This window comes from Oncorhynchus nerka, linkage group LG8 (assembly GCF_034236695.1).
Source record: "Oncorhynchus nerka isolate Pitt River linkage group LG8, Oner_Uvic_2.0, whole genome shotgun sequence".
Classification (NCBI taxonomy): domain Eukaryota; kingdom Metazoa; phylum Chordata; class Actinopteri; order Salmoniformes; family Salmonidae; genus Oncorhynchus; species Oncorhynchus nerka.
In genome coordinates, this window is record NC_088403.1 from 29,528,704 (window position 1) to 29,547,956 (window position 19,253).

At 42.6% G+C, this 19,253-nt stretch overlaps 1 protein-coding gene across 3 annotated transcripts in view; it reads left to right on the top strand.

The window, feature by feature from the left end:
- The first annotated feature begins 607 nt into the window (after window positions 1-607).
- The window catches only part of LOC115133090 (interleukin-15 receptor subunit alpha-like), a 32,932-nt gene continuing 14,286 nt past the window's right edge, over window positions 608-19,253 (top strand). The window contains exons 1-5 of one of the 3 annotated variants that reach the window (XM_029665961.2): window positions 608-861; window positions 7,861-8,052; window positions 8,230-8,259; window positions 12,287-12,397; window positions 12,501-12,689. In XM_029665961.2, coding sequence (XP_029521821.1) covers window positions 795-861; window positions 7,861-8,052; window positions 8,230-8,259; window positions 12,287-12,397; window positions 12,501-12,689 — 589 coding nt within the window. In that variant the 5' untranslated portion in view covers window positions 608-794. The remainder of the gene's footprint in view (window positions 862-7,860; window positions 8,053-8,229; window positions 8,260-12,286; window positions 12,398-12,500; window positions 12,690-19,253) is intronic. The other 2 variants (XM_029665963.2, XM_029665962.2) reach the window with 2 other exon arrangements.

A 19,253-nucleotide genomic window follows, 5' to 3' on the forward strand; every position in this document is an offset into this window, starting at 1 on the left:
GCTTACCTGTAGTAAATGCACCTACTTTAGGGGCTGGTGCTTCTTTCGTCTTTAATTACTTGTTCCTTTTATTTCTTATTTGTATTTTTAAAAATTGCATTCCTGGTTAGGGGCTTGAATTTAAAACGTTCCACCTTCTCCACTGCTGTCCCTTCGATGTTTCTGTGGTCTATCTTTGGTTAGTTATAACAATCTATAACATAGTCTTACAATTGGAATTAATGATTGTATATTGGAATTCAAACCAACACAAGCCATGTCTAGCATTCAAAGGCTAGGTGTTCAAATCCCATCATGGACAACTTTGGCATTTTATCTAATTATCAGCTTTGCAACTACTCAATACTTTTTAGCTACTTCGGCATTACTTAGCATGTTAGCTAACCCCAACTCCTAACCTCTAGGTTTTTAATTTATTATAATTTGTATTTAACCTTTATTTAACTGATAACGTTAGCGACCTAGCTATACAAAATGGATGGAAATCCACAAATCAATACATACCATAGGAAACGTAACATATCATACGCATTTTAATATTGAAGATTTACATTTACTATGTTACGTCTACCCCTGAGTCCAGGTTGTAATAGTAGCCGTCAATGATTGAGAATGAAAGTGAAAGTGTCAAAGTGGGAGCTACACATGTAATGTGGATGAAAGGTTTGCGGCGTTAACACAGACCATATCAAACGTTCGGAGTGGCATATTATTTTCCTGTGACTTAGTTCATCATCAAAGAGACTTGAAAGTGAGTCCTTTATTTAAACATTGGAATAGCAGGCTCCAGGGTCATGCGGCTGCGTCTCATTTCCCTCCTTCTTATCGTCAAAGCGTGTCGACTCAATACTGCCAGTCCAGGTCAGTACATTTTTTCTGTTACAATTATGTATAGTAAGGGATAAACGTCGTCCCTTTGCGAATTATTTTCCCAATGTATTTTACAGAACGGCGTTGTTTATCCCGCTTATAGTACAGTTGCCAAAGAAATCACACATGTACAGGTATAATATATATATATTTTTTTACGTATAATTTTAAAAAAATAAACGAATGTATACTTTTTCATATTTTGGTTGCTAGTTCGATATTTATCCTCATATAAGTAGGTTTCTAGCAGCAAAACTATTTATCTAGCTAAATAAGCGATCCAGTCGTTCGTTCGATTAGTTCGTTCTTTATGTTCGTTTGCCGTGCTCAGTGGCAACGTTCATATCTCTTGCTTGCTGCTAGCTAGTCAACTAGCTACGGCTACAAAATAACACTAACTTTTATTCTGTTGCGTTTATACCACACTTACCAAATAAACCAATACTATAAGCACACATTTACCGTTAGAAATAACATTTAACCAAATGCTAGTTTAAAATAAATCGGAGATAATTTTTTTCTTCTTTAAATAAAAAACGTGTGTGTGTGTGTGTGTGTGCTTGTGGTTGGTGGCTGCCATCTGCATAGATTGAACAACACTCTCAAAAGATGTTATCTAGAACCTAAAAGGGTTCTTTGGCAGTTCCCATAGGATAACCATTTATAGAACCCTTCTTGGTTCCAGGTAGAACACCTTTTGGTTCCCTCTAGCGAAAGGGTTCTACATGGAACCATGACATAGACTGACCAGGTGAAAGCTATGATCCCTTATTGATATCCACTTCCATCAGTGTAGGTGAAGGGGAGGAGACGGGTTAAAGTATGATTTTTAAGCCTTGAGTCAATTGAGACATGGATTGTGTATTTTGTGCCATTCAGAGGATGAATGGTCAAGACAAAATATTTAAGTGCCTTTGAACGGGGTATGGTAGTAGGTGCCAGGTGCTGGATTTTTCACGCTCAACAGTTTCCCTTGTGTATCAAGAATGGTCCTCCACCCAAAGGACATCCACCCGACTTGACACAACTGTGGGAAGCATTCAGCATGGGCCAGCTTCCCTGTGGAACGCTTTCAACACCTTGTAGATTCCATGCCCCAACAAATTGAGACTGTTCTGAGGGCGAAAGGGGGTGCAACTCAATAATGTTTTGTACACTCAGTGTATTTGTGTGTTATTTATTGCAGTTTCATCAAATCCTTTTTACACATTTGTTTCAGACACTACCAGGTGACCTAAAATAGAGAATCAAAAAGCTTGATTGTCCATGTTATTACTATCTTAAACCAACCATAGCCTATGTGTTAGGGTTGTAGATGTAAAGAAAAATGTATGTTTTTATTAAAAAAGTGATGGTCAATTATTTCTTTCCCAAATGGTCCCCAGAGGAAGAAGGCCTAATCACTAGTCCCTGTTTGGGAAATGCTGAAAGAAACCATGTTTCCTTACCCTGAAAGCAGTCTAAGCAGACAGAGACCAAACTCAAACACTCATAAAAACATGAAAACGTTATTGTCTATAATCAAAGAATGTCATTTTGGCAATACTTTTTTTTAAATATACGTTTTAGAAATTGATACAAAGATTTATTTATTTTTAAATACATTTTGGAGAGATTTTTTAAATGTAAATACACCTGGAACCACCTCAGCGGCCTTGTGGTTAAAGTGTCCGCCTGAGATTGGGAGTTCTACCGAAGACTATAAATGGGACCTATTTCCTCTCTGCTTGGTACACAGCATTAAGGAGTGGATTCGGGGTAAGGCCCTGTGACAGATTAGGGGGTATACTTGTACATCAAGAGGCTTCATGCTACAGAAACAGAAGATTCGATGCCTGGACTTGTTATGAATAAAAGCCTATACAGACAGATTGGTATAAGATATATGCTTGTTGACAAGATGATAGGGATTCACTGAAGGGAAATATTGACCAACAGAACATCTTTGAGTAGTGGTCTTCATGGACACCTCAAAAACAAACTAGGGGTTTATATGTTTTGAGCTTCTGTGTTGTATATTCAAATCAAATCAAATGTATTTATATAGCCTTTCGTACCTCAGCTGATATCTCAAAGTGCTGTACAGAAACCCAGCCTAAAACCCCAAACAGCAAGCAATGCAGGTGTAGAAGCACGGTGGCTAGGAAAACTCCATAGAAAGGTCGAAACCTAGGAAGAAACCTAAAGAGGAACCAGGCTATGAGGGGTGTCTAGTCCTCTTCTGACTGTGCCGGGTGGAGATTATAACAGAACATGGCCAAGATGTTCAAATGTTCATAAATGACCAGCATGGTCAAATAATAATAATCACAGTAGTTGTCGAGGGTGCAGCAAGTCAGCACCTCAGGAGTAAATATCAGTTGGCTTTTCATAGCCGATCATTAAGAGTATCTCTACCACTCCTGCTGTCTCTAGAGAGTTGAAAACAGCAGGTCTGGGACAGGTAGCACATCCGGTGAACAGGTCAGGATTCCATAGCCGCAGCAGAACAGTTGCAACTGGAGCAGCAGCACTTCCAGGTGGACTGGGGACAGCAAGGAGTCATCATGCCAGGTAGTCCTGAGGCATGGTCCTAGGGCTCAGGTCCTCCGAGAGAAAGAGAGAATTAGAGAGAGCATACTTAAATTCACACGGGACACCGGATAAGACAGGAGAAGTACTCCAGATATAACAAACTGACCATAGCCCCCCGACACATAAACTACTGCAGCATAAATACTGGAGGCTGAGACAGGAGCGGTCAGGAGACACTGTGGCCCCATCCGATGATACCCCCGGACAGGGCCAAACAGGAAGGATATAACCCCACCCACTTTGCCAAAGCACAGCCCCCACACCACTAGAGGGATATCTTCAACCACCAACTTACCATCCTGAGACAAGGCCGAGGGGGGCAACCCAGACAGGAAGATCACGTCAGTGACTCAACCCACTCAAGTGACGCACCCCTCCTAGGGACGGCATGAAAGAGCACCAGTAAGGCAGTGACTCAGCCCCTGTAATAGGGTTATGGGCAGAGATTCCCAGTGGAGAGAGGGGAACCGGCCAGGCAGAGACAGCAAGGGCGGTTCGTTGCTCCAGAGCCTTCACACTCCTGGGCCAGACTACACTCAATCATATGACCCACTGAAGAGGTGAGTCTTCAGTAAAGACTTAAAGGTTGAGACCGAGTCTGCGTCTCTCACATGGGTAGGCAGACCATTCCATAAAAATGGAGCTCTATAGGAGAAAGGCCTGCCTCCAGCTGTTTGCTTAGAAATTCTAGGGACAATTAGGGGGCCTGCGTCTTGTGACCGTAGCGTACGTGTAGGTATGTACGGCAGGACCAAATCATAAAGATAGGTAGGAGGAAGCCCATGTAATGCTTTGTAGGTTAGCAGTAAAACCTTGAAATCAGCCCTTGCCTTAACAGGAAGCCAGTGTAGGGAGGCTAGCACTGGAGTAATATGATCAAATTTGTTGGTTCTAGTCAGGATTCTAGCAGCCGTATTTAGCACTAACTGAAGTTTATTTAGTGCTTTATCCAGGTAGCCGGAAAGTAGAGCATTGCAGTAGTCTAACCTAGAAGTAACAAAAGCATGGATTCATTTTTCTGCATACTTTTTGGACAGAAAGTTAAAGTGTAATATTGGGATGTAAACTCAGACTCCATTTCAACTCAATATCTGACATGGTACAGATGTCTTCTTCAATTTGTGTCAATAACCATATGTGTGTGAGGTGTATACTTTTGATACCATGAAGATTAAGACTACCAAAAAACACCATGTGTGACCCTGTTTTCTACTAACCTTCCAGAGAGACCTGGCCTGAGGTCCAAACACTTAAAAGACACACCCTATCCCCTCAGCCCTCAAATTAAGTGGACACTTCTGATGACGAATCATGAAGTTTGACGAGTATACACTGACAGGGCAAGGGAGGTAGGAATGATTTTAAAATTGGCTGGACATTTGTCACTCGTTCATCCCGCGATGATTGTGTTTTCAGCCACCAGGTACTTTATATGCACAACAGTCAATTGAGTGCATGTCTACTTGTATTAAATAATTATTAATATATGCCTACTGTATGATAGCTAGCAAATTAATTTGCTAACTAACGTTAGCCTGCCTAGCTTCTGAAGAGGGAAAAAAATGTATTTCTCAAAAGATAACCAAACAAAAACATATTTACTTTTACGAGACGTGTTTGTGCAGTCATGTGCATTAGTAGCACACTTTCTAACTTATTTGCATTCGTTTTTACTTACACTTGTATGTTGATTTCTCCATTGATGTTGTTTTTAAGTTTTCACAGACTTTTCTTAGCAGATGTACAATGGTCGCGAATTGAATTATGGGGGGTTTCAGGCCCTGGAGTGAACATAATTGTACACTCGCAAAGCCGACTAAAAACGAGGGCTGAGGGGCTTACGTTGCAAACTTCCCTTGCTTGGCTAATTATTTGGACCCGCCCTCCAAGATGGCAACGGGGATTCCCCCAAGGGCATAAGGTGAGGATACAGTAAGTGGAAGGGCATAAGGCAAGGGTACAGTAAGTGGACGAGGGTGTGTCTTTTTAGTGTTTGGACGGCAGCCCATGAGTAATGGCAAACATTGTTAAAGGCCTACTGCAGTCAAAATTAGTATTTTTTTTATTATGTATTATATTATGCTACAACTGAAGAAACTAACACTGTAAAAGTGATTTTGTTTATGTGATAATGTGAAATGATAATAGTTGCTAGTTGAAAATACAATCCACAAAATCTTCACAGGACCTTCCAATCAGCAAATGTTACAAGGATGGAGTTTAGGCTTGCCTGGTGACATTACCAGATGGTATGTTAGTTGACCAATAACAGCAAATTTTCTGATTACATATCCCTCCCATTAGGTCCCTCCGCTCTGGTGGATTGAGCCACATTGTGGTTAACATTGTGGCACTACTTAGGTGCCCTTCCCTCCCCACTCAGACCACTCCCAGACAGTCCTAGCACAATTATTGATTGAAAAATAGCAGTAAAACCTTGAAATCAGCCCTTGCCTTAACAGGAAGCCAGTGTAGGGAGGCTAGCACTGGAGTAATATGATCAAATGTGTTGGTTCTAGTCAGGATTCTAGCAGCCGTATTTAGCACTAACTGAAGTTTATTTAGTGCTTTATCCAGGTAGCCGGAAAGTAGAGCATTGCAGTAGTATAACCTAGAAGTAACAAAAGCATGGATTCATTTTTCTGCATCCCTTTTGGACAGAAAGTTAAAGTGTAATATTGGGATGTAAACTCAGACTCCATTTCAACTCAATATCTGACACGGTACAGGTGTCTTCTTCAATTTGCGTCAATAACCATATGTGTGTGAGGTGTATACTTTTGATACCATGAAGATTTTTAAGACTACCAAAAAACACCATGTGTGACCCTGTGTTAGCCCATTGGGATGCAGGGGTTGAACACAATTTGGCAGTGGACACTATTTGACATGACAGGAACCTGCCACATCTGTGGGCCAACCAAATGAAGGCTATTTTAAAGGCTCTCTGAAATGTAATAGTTAAACATATTCACACCCATTGTCTTGCTTATATTGTCATTAAAACACTACTGAAGCGTATCTTTCCTCTCCTACTATGTTTTCTACGAACCTTCCAGAGAGACCTGGGCTGAGGTCCAAACACTTAAAAGACACACCCTATCCCCTCAGCCCTCAAATTAAGTGGACACTTCTGATGACGGATCATGAAATTTGACGAGTATACACTGACAGGGCAAGGGGCGAGGGAGGTAGGAATGATTTTTAATTGGCTGGAAATTTGTCACTCGTTCATCCCGCGATGATTGTGTTTTCATCCACCAGGTACTTTATATGCACAACAGTCAATTGAGTGCATGTCTACTTGTATTAAATAATTATTAATATATGCCTACTGTATGATAGCTAGCAAATTAATTTGCTAACTAACGTTAGCCTGCCTAGCTTCTGAAGAGGGAAAAAAATGTATTTCTCAAAAGATAACCAAACAAAAACATATTTACTTTTACGAGACGTGTTTGTGCAGTCATGTGCATTAGTAGCACACTTTCTAACTTATTTGCATTCGTTTTTACTTACACTTGTATGTTGATTTCTCCATTGATGTTGTTTTTAAGTTTTCACAGACTTTTCTTAGCGGATGTACAATGGTCGCGAATTGAATTATGGGGGGTTTCAGGCCCTGGAGTGAACATAATTGTACACTCGCAAAGCCGACTAAAAACGAGGGCTGAGGGGCTTACGTTGCAAACTTCCCTTGCTTGGCTAATTATTTGGACCCGCCCTCCAAGATGGCAACGGGGATTCCCCCAAGGGCATAAGGTGAGGATACAGTAAGTGGAAGGGCATAAGGCAAGGGTACAGTAAGTGGACGAGGGTGTGTCTTTTTAGTGTTTGGACGGCAGCCCATGAGTAATGGCAAACATTGTTAAAGGCCTACTGCAGTCAAAATTAGTATTTTTTTAAATGAGGTATTATATTATGCTACAACTGAAGAAACTAACACTGTAAAAGTGATTTTGTTTATGTGATAATGTGAAATGATAATAGTTGCTAGTTGAAAATACAATCCACAAAATCTTCACAGGACCTTCTAATCAGAAAATGTTACATGGATGGAGTTTAGGCTTCCTGGTGACATTACCAGATGGTATGTTAGTTGACCAATAACAGCTAATTTTCTGATTACATATCCCTCCCATTAGGTCCCTCCGCTCTGGTGGATTGAGACACATTGTGGTTAACATTGTGGCACTACTTAGGTGCCCTTCCCTCCCCAGCTGCAGCGATCGGTTAGCTGCTCAGATAGCAGATGTTTAAAGCTGGTGAGGGAGATAAGTCTCCATGCATTCCCCCCCAAGACAAAATTGGTCCCCCAACGTGTTCAAATCGTGACTGCACCACTGAGGCTTTGGTTCCACCCCAGTATTATGGGAACACACCTTATTTACTAGTCACCTTCTCATCACCCCTCAGACGTGTGCCCACCCCTGTCTCATTGGAAGCTCACCAAGCCCCTGAACACGAGGGATAGTTATCAAGAAAACGAATCTCTGCGCTACCAGTGTGTGGATGGCTATGTGAGGAAGGCGGGAACCTCCAATCTCACCAAGTGCAAACGGATTGGTCAGGTTCTTCAGTGGACACTCCCAACACTGATATGCATACGTAAGTAGACGCTTCTATGACACATTGAGACAGACAAGCCACACCTATAAGATCAGGTATTCCAACTATAGACTATATCTGTAATGCATATCATTTACATATAAAGAGCAGGTATGAGACTAGATATTTGGAACAAACGTGTGTATTGTCTGGCTGATTCTCACATGCTTATTCCAGCTGACCCATCCATTCCAACTACGATAGAACGTGAGTATTGCCTGTCTGCATGCCTGCCTGCCTGCCTGCCTGTCTCTGCCAGAGAGAGAAAGAGAGATTTAGAAATGTTGTTAATAAATGCCAAAGCCTGATGGCAGGAAATGGTTGTAGGGGGTTTCATGTCAGGGGAGATGAATGAGATTAAAGCCAGCAGCCAGCAAATCAAACTTCATTTGCCACATGCGCCGAATACAACAAGTGTAGACTTTACCGTGAAATGCTTACTTTACAAGCCCTTAACAAACAGTTCAAGAAGAATAAATTATTTACCAAGTAGGCAAAAAAAAGAAGTAATAATTAAAAGTAACACAATAAGAATAATCTGTACATGTAGGTGGGGGCAAATTGTCTATGCATAGGCAACAAACAAACAGCGAGTAGCAGCAGTGTACAGGGGGGGTCAATGTAAATTGTCCGGTGGCGATTTTTATGAATTGTTCAGCAGTCTAATGGCTTGGGGGTAGAAGCTGTTGAGGAGACTTTTGGTCCTAGACTTGGCACCCCGGTACCGCTTGCCGTGCGGTAGCAGAGAAAACAGTCTATAACTTGGGTGACTGGAGTCTCTGTCAATTTTATGGACTTTCCTCTGACACCACCTATTATATTGGTCCTGGATGGCAGGAAGCTTGGCCCCAGTGATGCAACCGGTCAGGATGCTCTCGATGGTGCAGCTGTAGAACCTTTTGAGGATCTGGGGGCCCATGCCAAATCTTTTCAGTCTCCTGTGGGGCAAAAGGTTTTGTCGTGGCCTCTTCATGACTGTCTTGGTATGTTTGGACCATGATAGTTCGTTGGTGATGTGGGCACTTTTCCATCTAGACTTACTCCCACACCTGGGTCTCACCAGTGTTTTATGTTAATGCTCTAGTGCTATTATTGTGTTTTCATCAGGAGTTCGTCACTAATGACTTGTGGCGAGCATAATAGACAAACTCGGCATCATTCAAGATCGTTGCTTTTGTGAGAAGGTGTTAAAGTTCACAGTTAGCCACTTACGTAAATGACAGCTGAAAAGTACCCATAGCCTTACCTTGGCTCCAAGTCAGAGCACGTCCACCGGAGCCATGGCCCAGTGAGACACTTCCCCATACAGGGGAAAAAGAAAAGTCTGAGCCTTTTGGGTAAAACACTGGGGTAAATTGTCAGTAGAGAGAGAGAGAATAATTATCTCTGATATCTGGGAAATGAGCCAATCGGTCAGCTGCACAACATTTCCATAATGTTACTGTATGGTTTGAACATAAGGCAGTTAAAAAAATAAAGAAGTACAAGTTTGAAAGTACTATGGAAAGCAAATGGAAAGTACCATAGGGGAGTGGGTGTATATTTCTTGTAATACCAGACTAAAAATAACTGACTGCCGTCAACATATCCTCTCTCCTTTCCACTTCTTGTGATTCAGCACCACTACTTTCACTTTCTCCTAACCATTTGGGTACATGATCTGTGTGATACAGTATATGGAGAGATACATTGTATGGAACATTCTGTACATTGCCAATGGACCTAAGGCAGCGTTTCCCAAATTTGGTCCTCAGGAGCCCAAGGGTTGCACGTTTTGTTTTTTGCCCTAACTTTACACAGCTGATTCAACACGTGAGGATTAGTTGATTATTTGAATCAGCTGTGTAGTGTTAGGGAAAAACCAAAATGTGCACCCCCTTGGTTTGGGAAACGCTGACCTAAGGGAAAGGGTCCACTGACATTGATCAGACTGTGTTTGTCAACCGTCTGAGAACACAATGTGATTCTCTCTGTGTCCAACCCCACACTGTGTGCAGGTGTTTGTTTGACTTGGGTTGAGGCCTACGGTGCCTTCAGAAAGTATTCGCACCCTTCGACTTTTTCCACATTTTGTTCTGTTACAAAGTGGAATTACAATGGATTTAATTGTCAACAGTCATTCAAGGGTTTTTCTTTATTTTTTACTTCATTGTAGAATAATAGTGAAGACATCAAACTATGAAATAACACATATGGAATCATGTAGTAACCAAAGAAGGGTTTTAGATTTTATATTCTTCAAAGTAGCCACCCTTTACTTTGATGACAGCTTTGCACACTCTTTGCATTCTCTCAACCAGCTTCACCTGGAATGTAGCCTTGCAGGAGTTCCCACATATGCTGAGCACTTGCTGGCTGCTTTTCCTTCACACTGCGGTCCAACTCATCCCAAACCATTGCAATTGGGTTGAGGTCAGGTGATTGTGGGTGCCAGGTCATCTGAATCAGCACTACACCATTCTCCTTCTTGGTCAAATAGCCCTTACACAGCCGGGGGTGTATTTTGGGTCATTGTCCTGTTGAAAAACATGTGATAGTCCCACTAAGTGCAAACCAGATGGGATGGTGTATCACTGCAGAATGCTGTGGTAGCCATGCTGGTTAAGTGTGCCTTGATTTCTAAATAAATCACTGACAGTGTCACAAGCAAAGCACACCCACACCTCCTCCATGCTTCACGGGGTGAACAAACACATGCAGAGATCATCCGTTCACCTACTCTGCGTCTCACAAAGACACGGCAGTTGGAACCAAAAATCTCAAATTTGGACTCATCAGGCCGAAGGACAGATTTCCACCGGTCTAATGCCCATTGCTCGTGTTTCTTGGCCCAAGCAAGTCTCTAATTATTATTGGTGTCCTTTAGTAATGGTTTCTTTGCAGCAATTCGACCATGAAGGCCTGATTCACGCAGTCTCCTCTGAACAGTTGATGTTGAGATGTGTCCGTTACTTGAACTCTGAAGCATTTATTTGAGCTCTATTGGACTTGCAACAGACATAACTCTGGGTCTTCCTTTCCTGTGGCAGTCTTCATGAGAGCCAGTTTCATCATAGCACTTGATGGTTTTTGCAACTGCACTTGAAGAAACTTTCAAAGTTCTTGACATTTTCCGCGTTGACTGACCTTCATGTCTTAAAGTAACAGTGGACTGTCATTTCTCTTTGCTTATTTGAGCTGTTCTTGCCATAATATGGACTTGGTCTTTTACCAACTAGGGCTCTCTTTTGTATACCAGCCCTACCTTCTCACAACACAACTGATTGTCTCAAATGCATTAAGGAGGAAAGAAATTCCACAAATTAACTTTTAACAAGGCACACCTCCTGAAGCTGGTTGAGAAAATGCCAAGAGTGTGCAAAGCTGTCATCAAGGCAAAAGGTGACAATTTTGAAGAATCTCAAATATAAAACATATTTTGATTTGTTTAACACTTTTTTGGTTACTACATGATTCCATATTTATTATTTAAAAGTTTGTCTTCACTATTTTTCTACAACGTAGAAAATAGTAAAAAATAAAGAAAAACCCTTGAATGAGTAGGTGTGTCCAAACTTTTGACTGGTACTCTATATTTCCACACTAATACTGTGAAAATTATGATAATACCCTTTTAGTGTAGGAGCGGTTTGAAAATCCTGTCTGAAATTTCAGCCTGTTTTGGAGGGATGGCGTTTTGGCCTGTCTGGTGACATCACCATGCGGTAAATTAGTTAATAGACCAATTAGAAAGACAGTTCTAAACCTCTGCTAATAACAGCTAATTTTCTGTTTCCTCCTCCTGACTCAGACCACTCCAAGACAGTCCTAGCAAAATTGTTGTTATTTTGGTTTCTTTTTAACCAATTCCCAGTAAGTTACTTAATTGTTACCCAGAAATGATTTGATATTAAGCTAAACAGCTGCATTAGAACTTTTAAACACTATTGCACACAGGGTGAGTCCATGCAACTTACGTGACTTGTTAAGCAACGTTCAAGACATTTTAGCTTTTCGTTTTAAATTAACTTGTAAACATTTCTAAAAACATAATTCCACTTTGATATTATTGGGTATGGTGTGTAGATCATTGACACAAAAGCTCAATTCAATCAAATGTTAAATTCAGGCTGTAACACAACAAAATGTGGAAGAATTCGAGGGGTGTGAATACTCTCTGAAGGCACTTTAAGTCCCTGTCCTGGTTGTATTGATTTCCTGTGACAGACCTCTTTCATCCTCTCTCCCCCAACAGCTTCAACAACCCACAAGACAACTCAATTTCCTACAACGCACCTCTCAGTGCCCACAGAGAGAGTTAGCCCAAGACCAATCACTCTCAGTTCACTTTTATCTCAAACACTGCGTATGTCCCTCCCAATTTTCATCAATTGCTGCCTTGCTTCTATGAGGTATAGTTGGACAGGTCAGTTAAAACTGTTACTCTGACCTTTTCCATCTAACCCTAGATTCGGTCACAGAGACCCAAGAGGTCATTACTACGGTTACAGTGACAACCACCATCATCAGTGACATCACATCAGTGCCAGTGGATAAGTCCAGTGCAGTGACCTCTGTCTCCACGAAGACTGTTTCTCCATCAGAGAGTTACTGTGTCACCAACAGAACCCCAACCTCCAGTGAGGATCCAGGTGGCGGTGAGGAGACTTGTCCTATAGTGTATCACTCTACTAAATAGTACAGATAGATCCTTAAATAAATGCAAGAAAAATATATGTTGGTTAATGGTCCATTCTGGTGTACTGTTCTTTGTTGTTCATGCTAGACCAGGGGTTCCCAAAACTCTTTGGCCCACGACCCCATTTTGATATCTGAAAATTCTCATTGCCCCAACCATGTAAAACAAATGTAATTAACAGCCAATGTAACTTTTTTATTTCGGGCTATGACAGTCAATTGCAAATTTGTCTGACAATTGATCTTTTCTCAACAACACTAATGAGATGGGTGTGCTAGATGCATGTAGTGTCGGAGCTTCTCAAAGTCAGGGGCGTGGTCGACAGTGCGCACCTCATCTCTGCTGTCACATCCAACCTCGATCTCTATTTGGTTTTAATGCAGACGAGAGCACGGAATCCAGCTTCACACAGATATGAGCTGGCGAAGGGTGGCATGAGCTTTATGGTGCGTTCAAGACAACTGAGAACTCGGAAAAGTACCCGGTCAAATAATGACGTCAGTAATCTTCAGGTCGGAAAGTCGGAGCTCTAGAAAGAGGCTTGAGTTCCAGAGTTGGAATTCCGAGTTGGATGACCGTTCAAAACTATTTTTCCCAGTCAGAGATCGTTCTTTTCAGAGTTCCCAGTTGTCTTAAACGCACTGAAGTCATAAGTCTGAGATTTCCGAGTTCCCATTTGTTTTGAACGCACAGAGGAAGACGGAAGGGTATTCCCCTTGAGTCAGGAACCAATACTCCTCCATGGTGACCCCTGAATGCTTTCGGTCACATGACACCTCGATCACCTGTTCAATTTCACTTACCGGCATGTCAACTGATCCAGGATCACAGTCAAATGGATTGGGAAGTAGGTCCGAAAGTGCACTTCAAATCGGTGAAGGGGAGCAGTCATCACTCATGTGAGACACTTACTGATGCTGTTTTCTGTTTAGAAAAATGCACCGCCGAGGGAAGGGTGCATGGTTGGTTTTTGAAAGACTCTCTCAAATAAGAAGTCTTTCCTCTGAATTCACTGATTCATTCAGTCATCTGTAGAATATTTTTCTTTATTTACCCACCCAGCATCCTTGTGTTCAGTTCATTCAGTCTCCCAAATGTATCTGTTACGAATTGAACTTTAATTAAATGAGTTGACTCTTCACATGGGATGATTTTACTGAACAACAAAAAGGGAATATTGAATGATCCCCAATCTCCCAAAAATGTTTTCAACATACATCTGTAAAATGATAGTCTAGAAACTAAAGCTTTGGTTGTCTTCCTCTCAGGCTTCCATGTCTTCTCCCTGGACCTCCTCAATGTCCACCTCTTGAACATCAGACTCTGAGGCCTCATCTTCACTGTCACTTTCCAACCTTGTTGAGGATGGGTTGTTGTCAGGTTCAAAAAGCCAAACATTTTCCCGGATGGCCACCAAATTGTCAACCCTTGTATCGGTCAGCATGTTGCGTGCTTTGGTGTGTGTGTTCCCAAACAAGGACCAGTTACGCTCTGAGGCGGCTGATGTTGGTGGGATTTGGAGATGATGGAGGCAACCGGGGAAAGAGCCTCAGATCCACAAAGTCCCTTCGACCAGGTGGCTAATGAGATATGTTGGCACAACTGCCATATTGCATCTCCATCCCAAAGCCCTTGCTTGGGACCCAACATACTTGGGACCCAACATGCATGCTGCGGCGTGTATGGGCTTCAGGCAGAAGTCTTCATGCTTTTTGATGTATTTCAGAACTGCAGTTTCCTCTGCTTGGAGTAACAGTGAAGTGGGCAGGGCAGTACGGATTTCTTCTCTTACATCTGCAAGCAGAGTCTGAACATCAGACAGGATGGCATTGTCTCCCTCAATCCGTGCAATGGCTACTGCTATAGGTTTCAGGAGTTTCAGGCTGCTTACCACGCTCTCCCAAAATACATCATCCAGGAGGATCCTCTTGCTGGGGCTGTCCATATTGGCAGACTGTGATATGGCCATTTCTTGGAGAGACTCCTTCCCCTCCAGGAGACTGTCAAACATGATGACAACACCACCCCAACAGGTGCTGCTGGGCAGCTTCAATATGGTGCTCTTATTCTTCTCGTATTGCTTGATGAGGTAGATTGCTGCTATAACTTGATGACCCTTCACATACCTAACCATTTCCTTGGCTCTCTTATAGAGTGAGGAGCAGATTCAATGCATGAGCAGCACAGCCAATGGGTGTGATGTGAGGGTAGGACTCCTCCACTTTAGACCAAGCAGCCTTCATGTTCGCAGCATTGTCTGTCACCAGTGCAAATACCTTCTGTGGTCCAAGGCCATTGATGACTGCCTTCAGCTTATCTGCAATGTAGAGACCGGTGTGTCCGTTGTCTCCTTGTGTCTGTGCTCGTGTAGAATACTGATTGAGGGTTGGAGATGATGTAGTTAATTATTCCTTGCCCACGAACATTTGACCACCCATCAGAGATGATTGCAATACAGTCTGCTTTCTCTATGATTTGCTTGACCTTCACTTGAACTCTGTTGAACTCTGCATCCAGCAAATGAGTAGATAAAGCATGTCTGGTTTGAGGGGTGTATGCTGGGCGAAGAACATTCAGAAATCTCTTCCAATACACATTGCCTGTAAGCATCAGAGGTGAATCAGTTGCATACACAGCTCGAGCAAGACATTCATCAGCATTTCTCTGACTTATGTTCCTCCATTGAGTCAACAAAAACTTCTGATTCCAGGAAGAACATGAGCTGTTGCTATCGATAAGCTGTCTGATTCATCATTTTCACCTCGACTAGAAGTAGAGGGACTTTTGTCAGAGGTTGCTTGTTGTGAGCGCTCAGGGAACTTTATGCACTTGGCCAGATGATTCTGTATCGTTGTTGCATTCTTCATATATGATTTGGCACAGTATTTGAAAATTTACACAGCTTTTCCTTCTACATTAGCTGCAGTGAAATGTCTCCACACATCAGATAGTGCCCGTGCCATTTTCCTATAAAAAGATTAGAAGAATATATATATATATTTTTAAACAAATACAATTCCATGTACAGATAAATAGTTAAGCAGTTAGATTAAACAACTCTTGTAAGATAAATGTTTTAAAATGAAACATGTATGGAAACAGGTGAATTAACACTCAGTTAGCAGACTCAAGTAAGCTAAAACCCTCATGGTAGCAAAAACTAACTAGCAGAAATTGTTAACAAGTTAGAAATGATTTAAACACACTTTGCTGTCGGCTACTATTTACTAGTTAACAAAAAAATCAGGTACAGTAGGGCAAAAAAGTATTTAGTCAGCCACCAATTGTGCAAGTTCTCCCACTTAAAAAGATGAGAGGCCTGTAATTTTCATCATTTCCCACTCCACTATGACAGACAAAATGAGAAAAAAAATCCAGAAAATCACATTGTATGATTTTTAATTGATTTATTTGCAAATCATAGTGGAAAATAAGTATTTGGTCACCTACAAACAAGCAAGATTTCTGGCTCTCACAGACCTGTAACTTCTTCTTTAAGAGGCTCCTCTGTCCTCCACTCATTACCTGTATTAATGGCACCTGTTTGAACTTGTTATCAGTATAAAAGACACCTGTCCACAACCTCAAACAGTCACACTCCAATCTCCACTATGGCCAAGACCAAAGAGCTGTCAAAGGACACCAGAAACAAAATTGTAGACCTGCACCAGGCTGGGAAGACTGAATCTGCAATAGGTAAACAGCTTGGTTTGAAGAAATCAACTGTGGGAGCAATTATTAGGAAATGGAAGACATACAAGACCACTGATAATCTCCCTCGATCTGGGGCAAGATCTCACCCCGTGGGGTCAAAATTATCACAAGAACGGTGAGCAAAAATCCCAGAACCACACCTAGTGAATGACCTGCAGAGAGCTGGGACCAAAGTAACAAAGCCTACCATCAGTAACACACTACGCAGCCAGGGACTCAAATCCTGCAGTGCCAGACGTGTCCTCCTGCTTAAGCCAGTACATGTCCAGACCCGACTGAAGTTTGCTAGAGAGCATTTGGATGATCCAGAAGAAGATTGGGAGAAAGTTAAATGGTCAGATGAAACCAAAATATAACTTTTTGGTAAAAACTCAACTCGTCGTGTTTGGAGGACAAAGAATGCTGAGTTGCATCTAAAGAACACCATACCTACTGTAAAGCATGGGGGTGGAAACATCATGCTTTGGGTTGTTTTTCTGCAAAGGGACCAGGACGACTTATCTGTGTAAAGGAAAGAATGAATGGGGCCATGTATCGTGAGATTTTGAGTGAAAACCTCCTTCCATACGTAAGCTTATTAAATATCAGTGATACTAAGCTTACGTATCGGCCTCACGGCCTTCGTCAGAGCTTTGACGAAGGCCATGAGGCCGATACGTAAGCTTATTAAATATCAGTGATACTGTCAAGAGCAGTGTGCAGTTTCCTTTATCAAAATTTACCAGAAAGTATATAGTCCTTGGCTCAGACAGTGTAGTAGGGTGGGCTCAATAGCATCTCATGCGTGTGCAAGATCTTGCGAATCAGCTGTACATGTGATGGAAGAATGCACTGTGCATGCAGAGGGTAGCAATTCCATTGAATTGTGGATAGTTTAACCAGTTATTGGCTTCATTGATGACTTCATCCCCACAGTGACTGTACGTACATACCCCAAACAGAAGCCATGGATTACAGGCAGCATCCGCACTGAGCTAAAGGCTAGAGCTGCCACTTTCAAGGAGCGGGACTCTAATCCGGAAGCTTATAAGAAATCCCGCTATGCCCTCTGACGAACCATCAAACAGGCAAAGCATCAATACAGGACTAAGATCGAATCGTACTATACCGGCTCTGACACTCGTCATGTGGCAGGGCTTGCAAACCATTAGACTACACGGGGAAGAACAGCCGAGAGCTGCCCAGTGACACGAGTCTACCAGACAAGCTATACTACTTCTATGCTCGCTTCGAGGCAAATAACACTGAAACATGCATGAGAGCACCAGCTGTTCCGGAAGACTGTGTGATCATGCTCTCCGCAGTCGATGTGAGTAAGACCTTTAAACAGGTCAACATTCACAAGGCCGCAGGGCCAGATGGATTACCAGAACGTGTACTGCGAGCATGAGCTGACCAACTGGCAATTGTCTTCACTAACATTTTCAACCTCTCCCTGTCTGAGTCTGTAATACCAACATGTTTTAAGCAGACCACCATAGTCCCTGTGCCCAAGAACACTAAGGTAACCTGCCTAAATGACTACCGACCCATAGCACTCATATCTGTAGCCATGAAGTGCCTTGAAAGGCTGGTCATTGCTCACATCAACACCATCATCCCAGAAACCCTAGACCCACTCCAATTTGCATACCGCCCCAACAGATCCACAGATGATGCAATCTCTATTGCACTCCACACTGCCCTTTCCCATCTGGACAAAAAGAACACCTATGTGAGAATGCTATTAATTCACTACAGCTCAGCGTTCAACACCATAGTGCCTGCAAAGCTCATCAATAAGCTAAAGACCCTGGGACTAAAAACCTCCCTCTGCAACTGGATCCTGGACTTCCTGATGGGCCGCCCCCAGGTGGTAAGGGTAAGTAACAACACATCCCCCACGCTGATCCTCAACACAGGAGCCCCCCAGGGGTGTGTGCTCAGTCACCTACTGTACTCCTTGTTCACTCATGACTGCACGGTCAGGCATGACTCCAACACCATCATTGAATTTGACGATGACACAACAGCCTGATCACCGACAATGACGAGACAGCTTATAGTGAGGAGGTCAGAGACCTGGCCGTGTGGTGCCAGGACAACAACCTCTCCCTCAACGTCATCAGGACAAAGGAGATGATTGTGGACTACAGGAAAAAGAGGGCCAAGCACGCCCCCATTCTCATCGACAGGTCTTCAGTGGAGCAGGTTGAGAGCTTCAAGTTCCTTGGTGTTCACATCACCAAAAAACTAACATGGTCCAAGCACACCAAGACAGTCATGAAGAGGGCACAACAAAACCTATTCCCCCTCAGGAGACTGAAAAGATTTGGCATAGGTCCTCAGATCCTCAAAGTTCTACAGCTGCACCATCGAGAGCATCCTGACTGGTTGCATCACTGCCTGTTATGGCAACTGCTCCGCCTCCGACCGCAAGGCACTACAGAGGGTAGTGCGAACGGCCCAGTACATTACTGGGGCCAAGCTTCTTGCCTTCCATGACCTCTATATCAGGTGGTATCAGAGGAAGGCCCTAATCACCCCAGTCATAGACTGTTCTCTGTTACTGCATGGCAAGCTGTACCGGAGTGCCAAGTCTAGGTCCAAGAGACTTCTAAAAAGCCTCTACTCCCAAGCCATAAGACTCCTGAACATCTAGTCAAATGGCTACCTATTATTTGCAGTCCCCCCACACCCTCTTTACACCACTGCTACTCTATGTTGTCATCTATGCATAGTCACTTTGATAACTCTATAACGGGTGCCCCCGCACATTGACCCTGTATCGGTACCCTTCTGTATATAGACTCACTATTGTTATTTCACT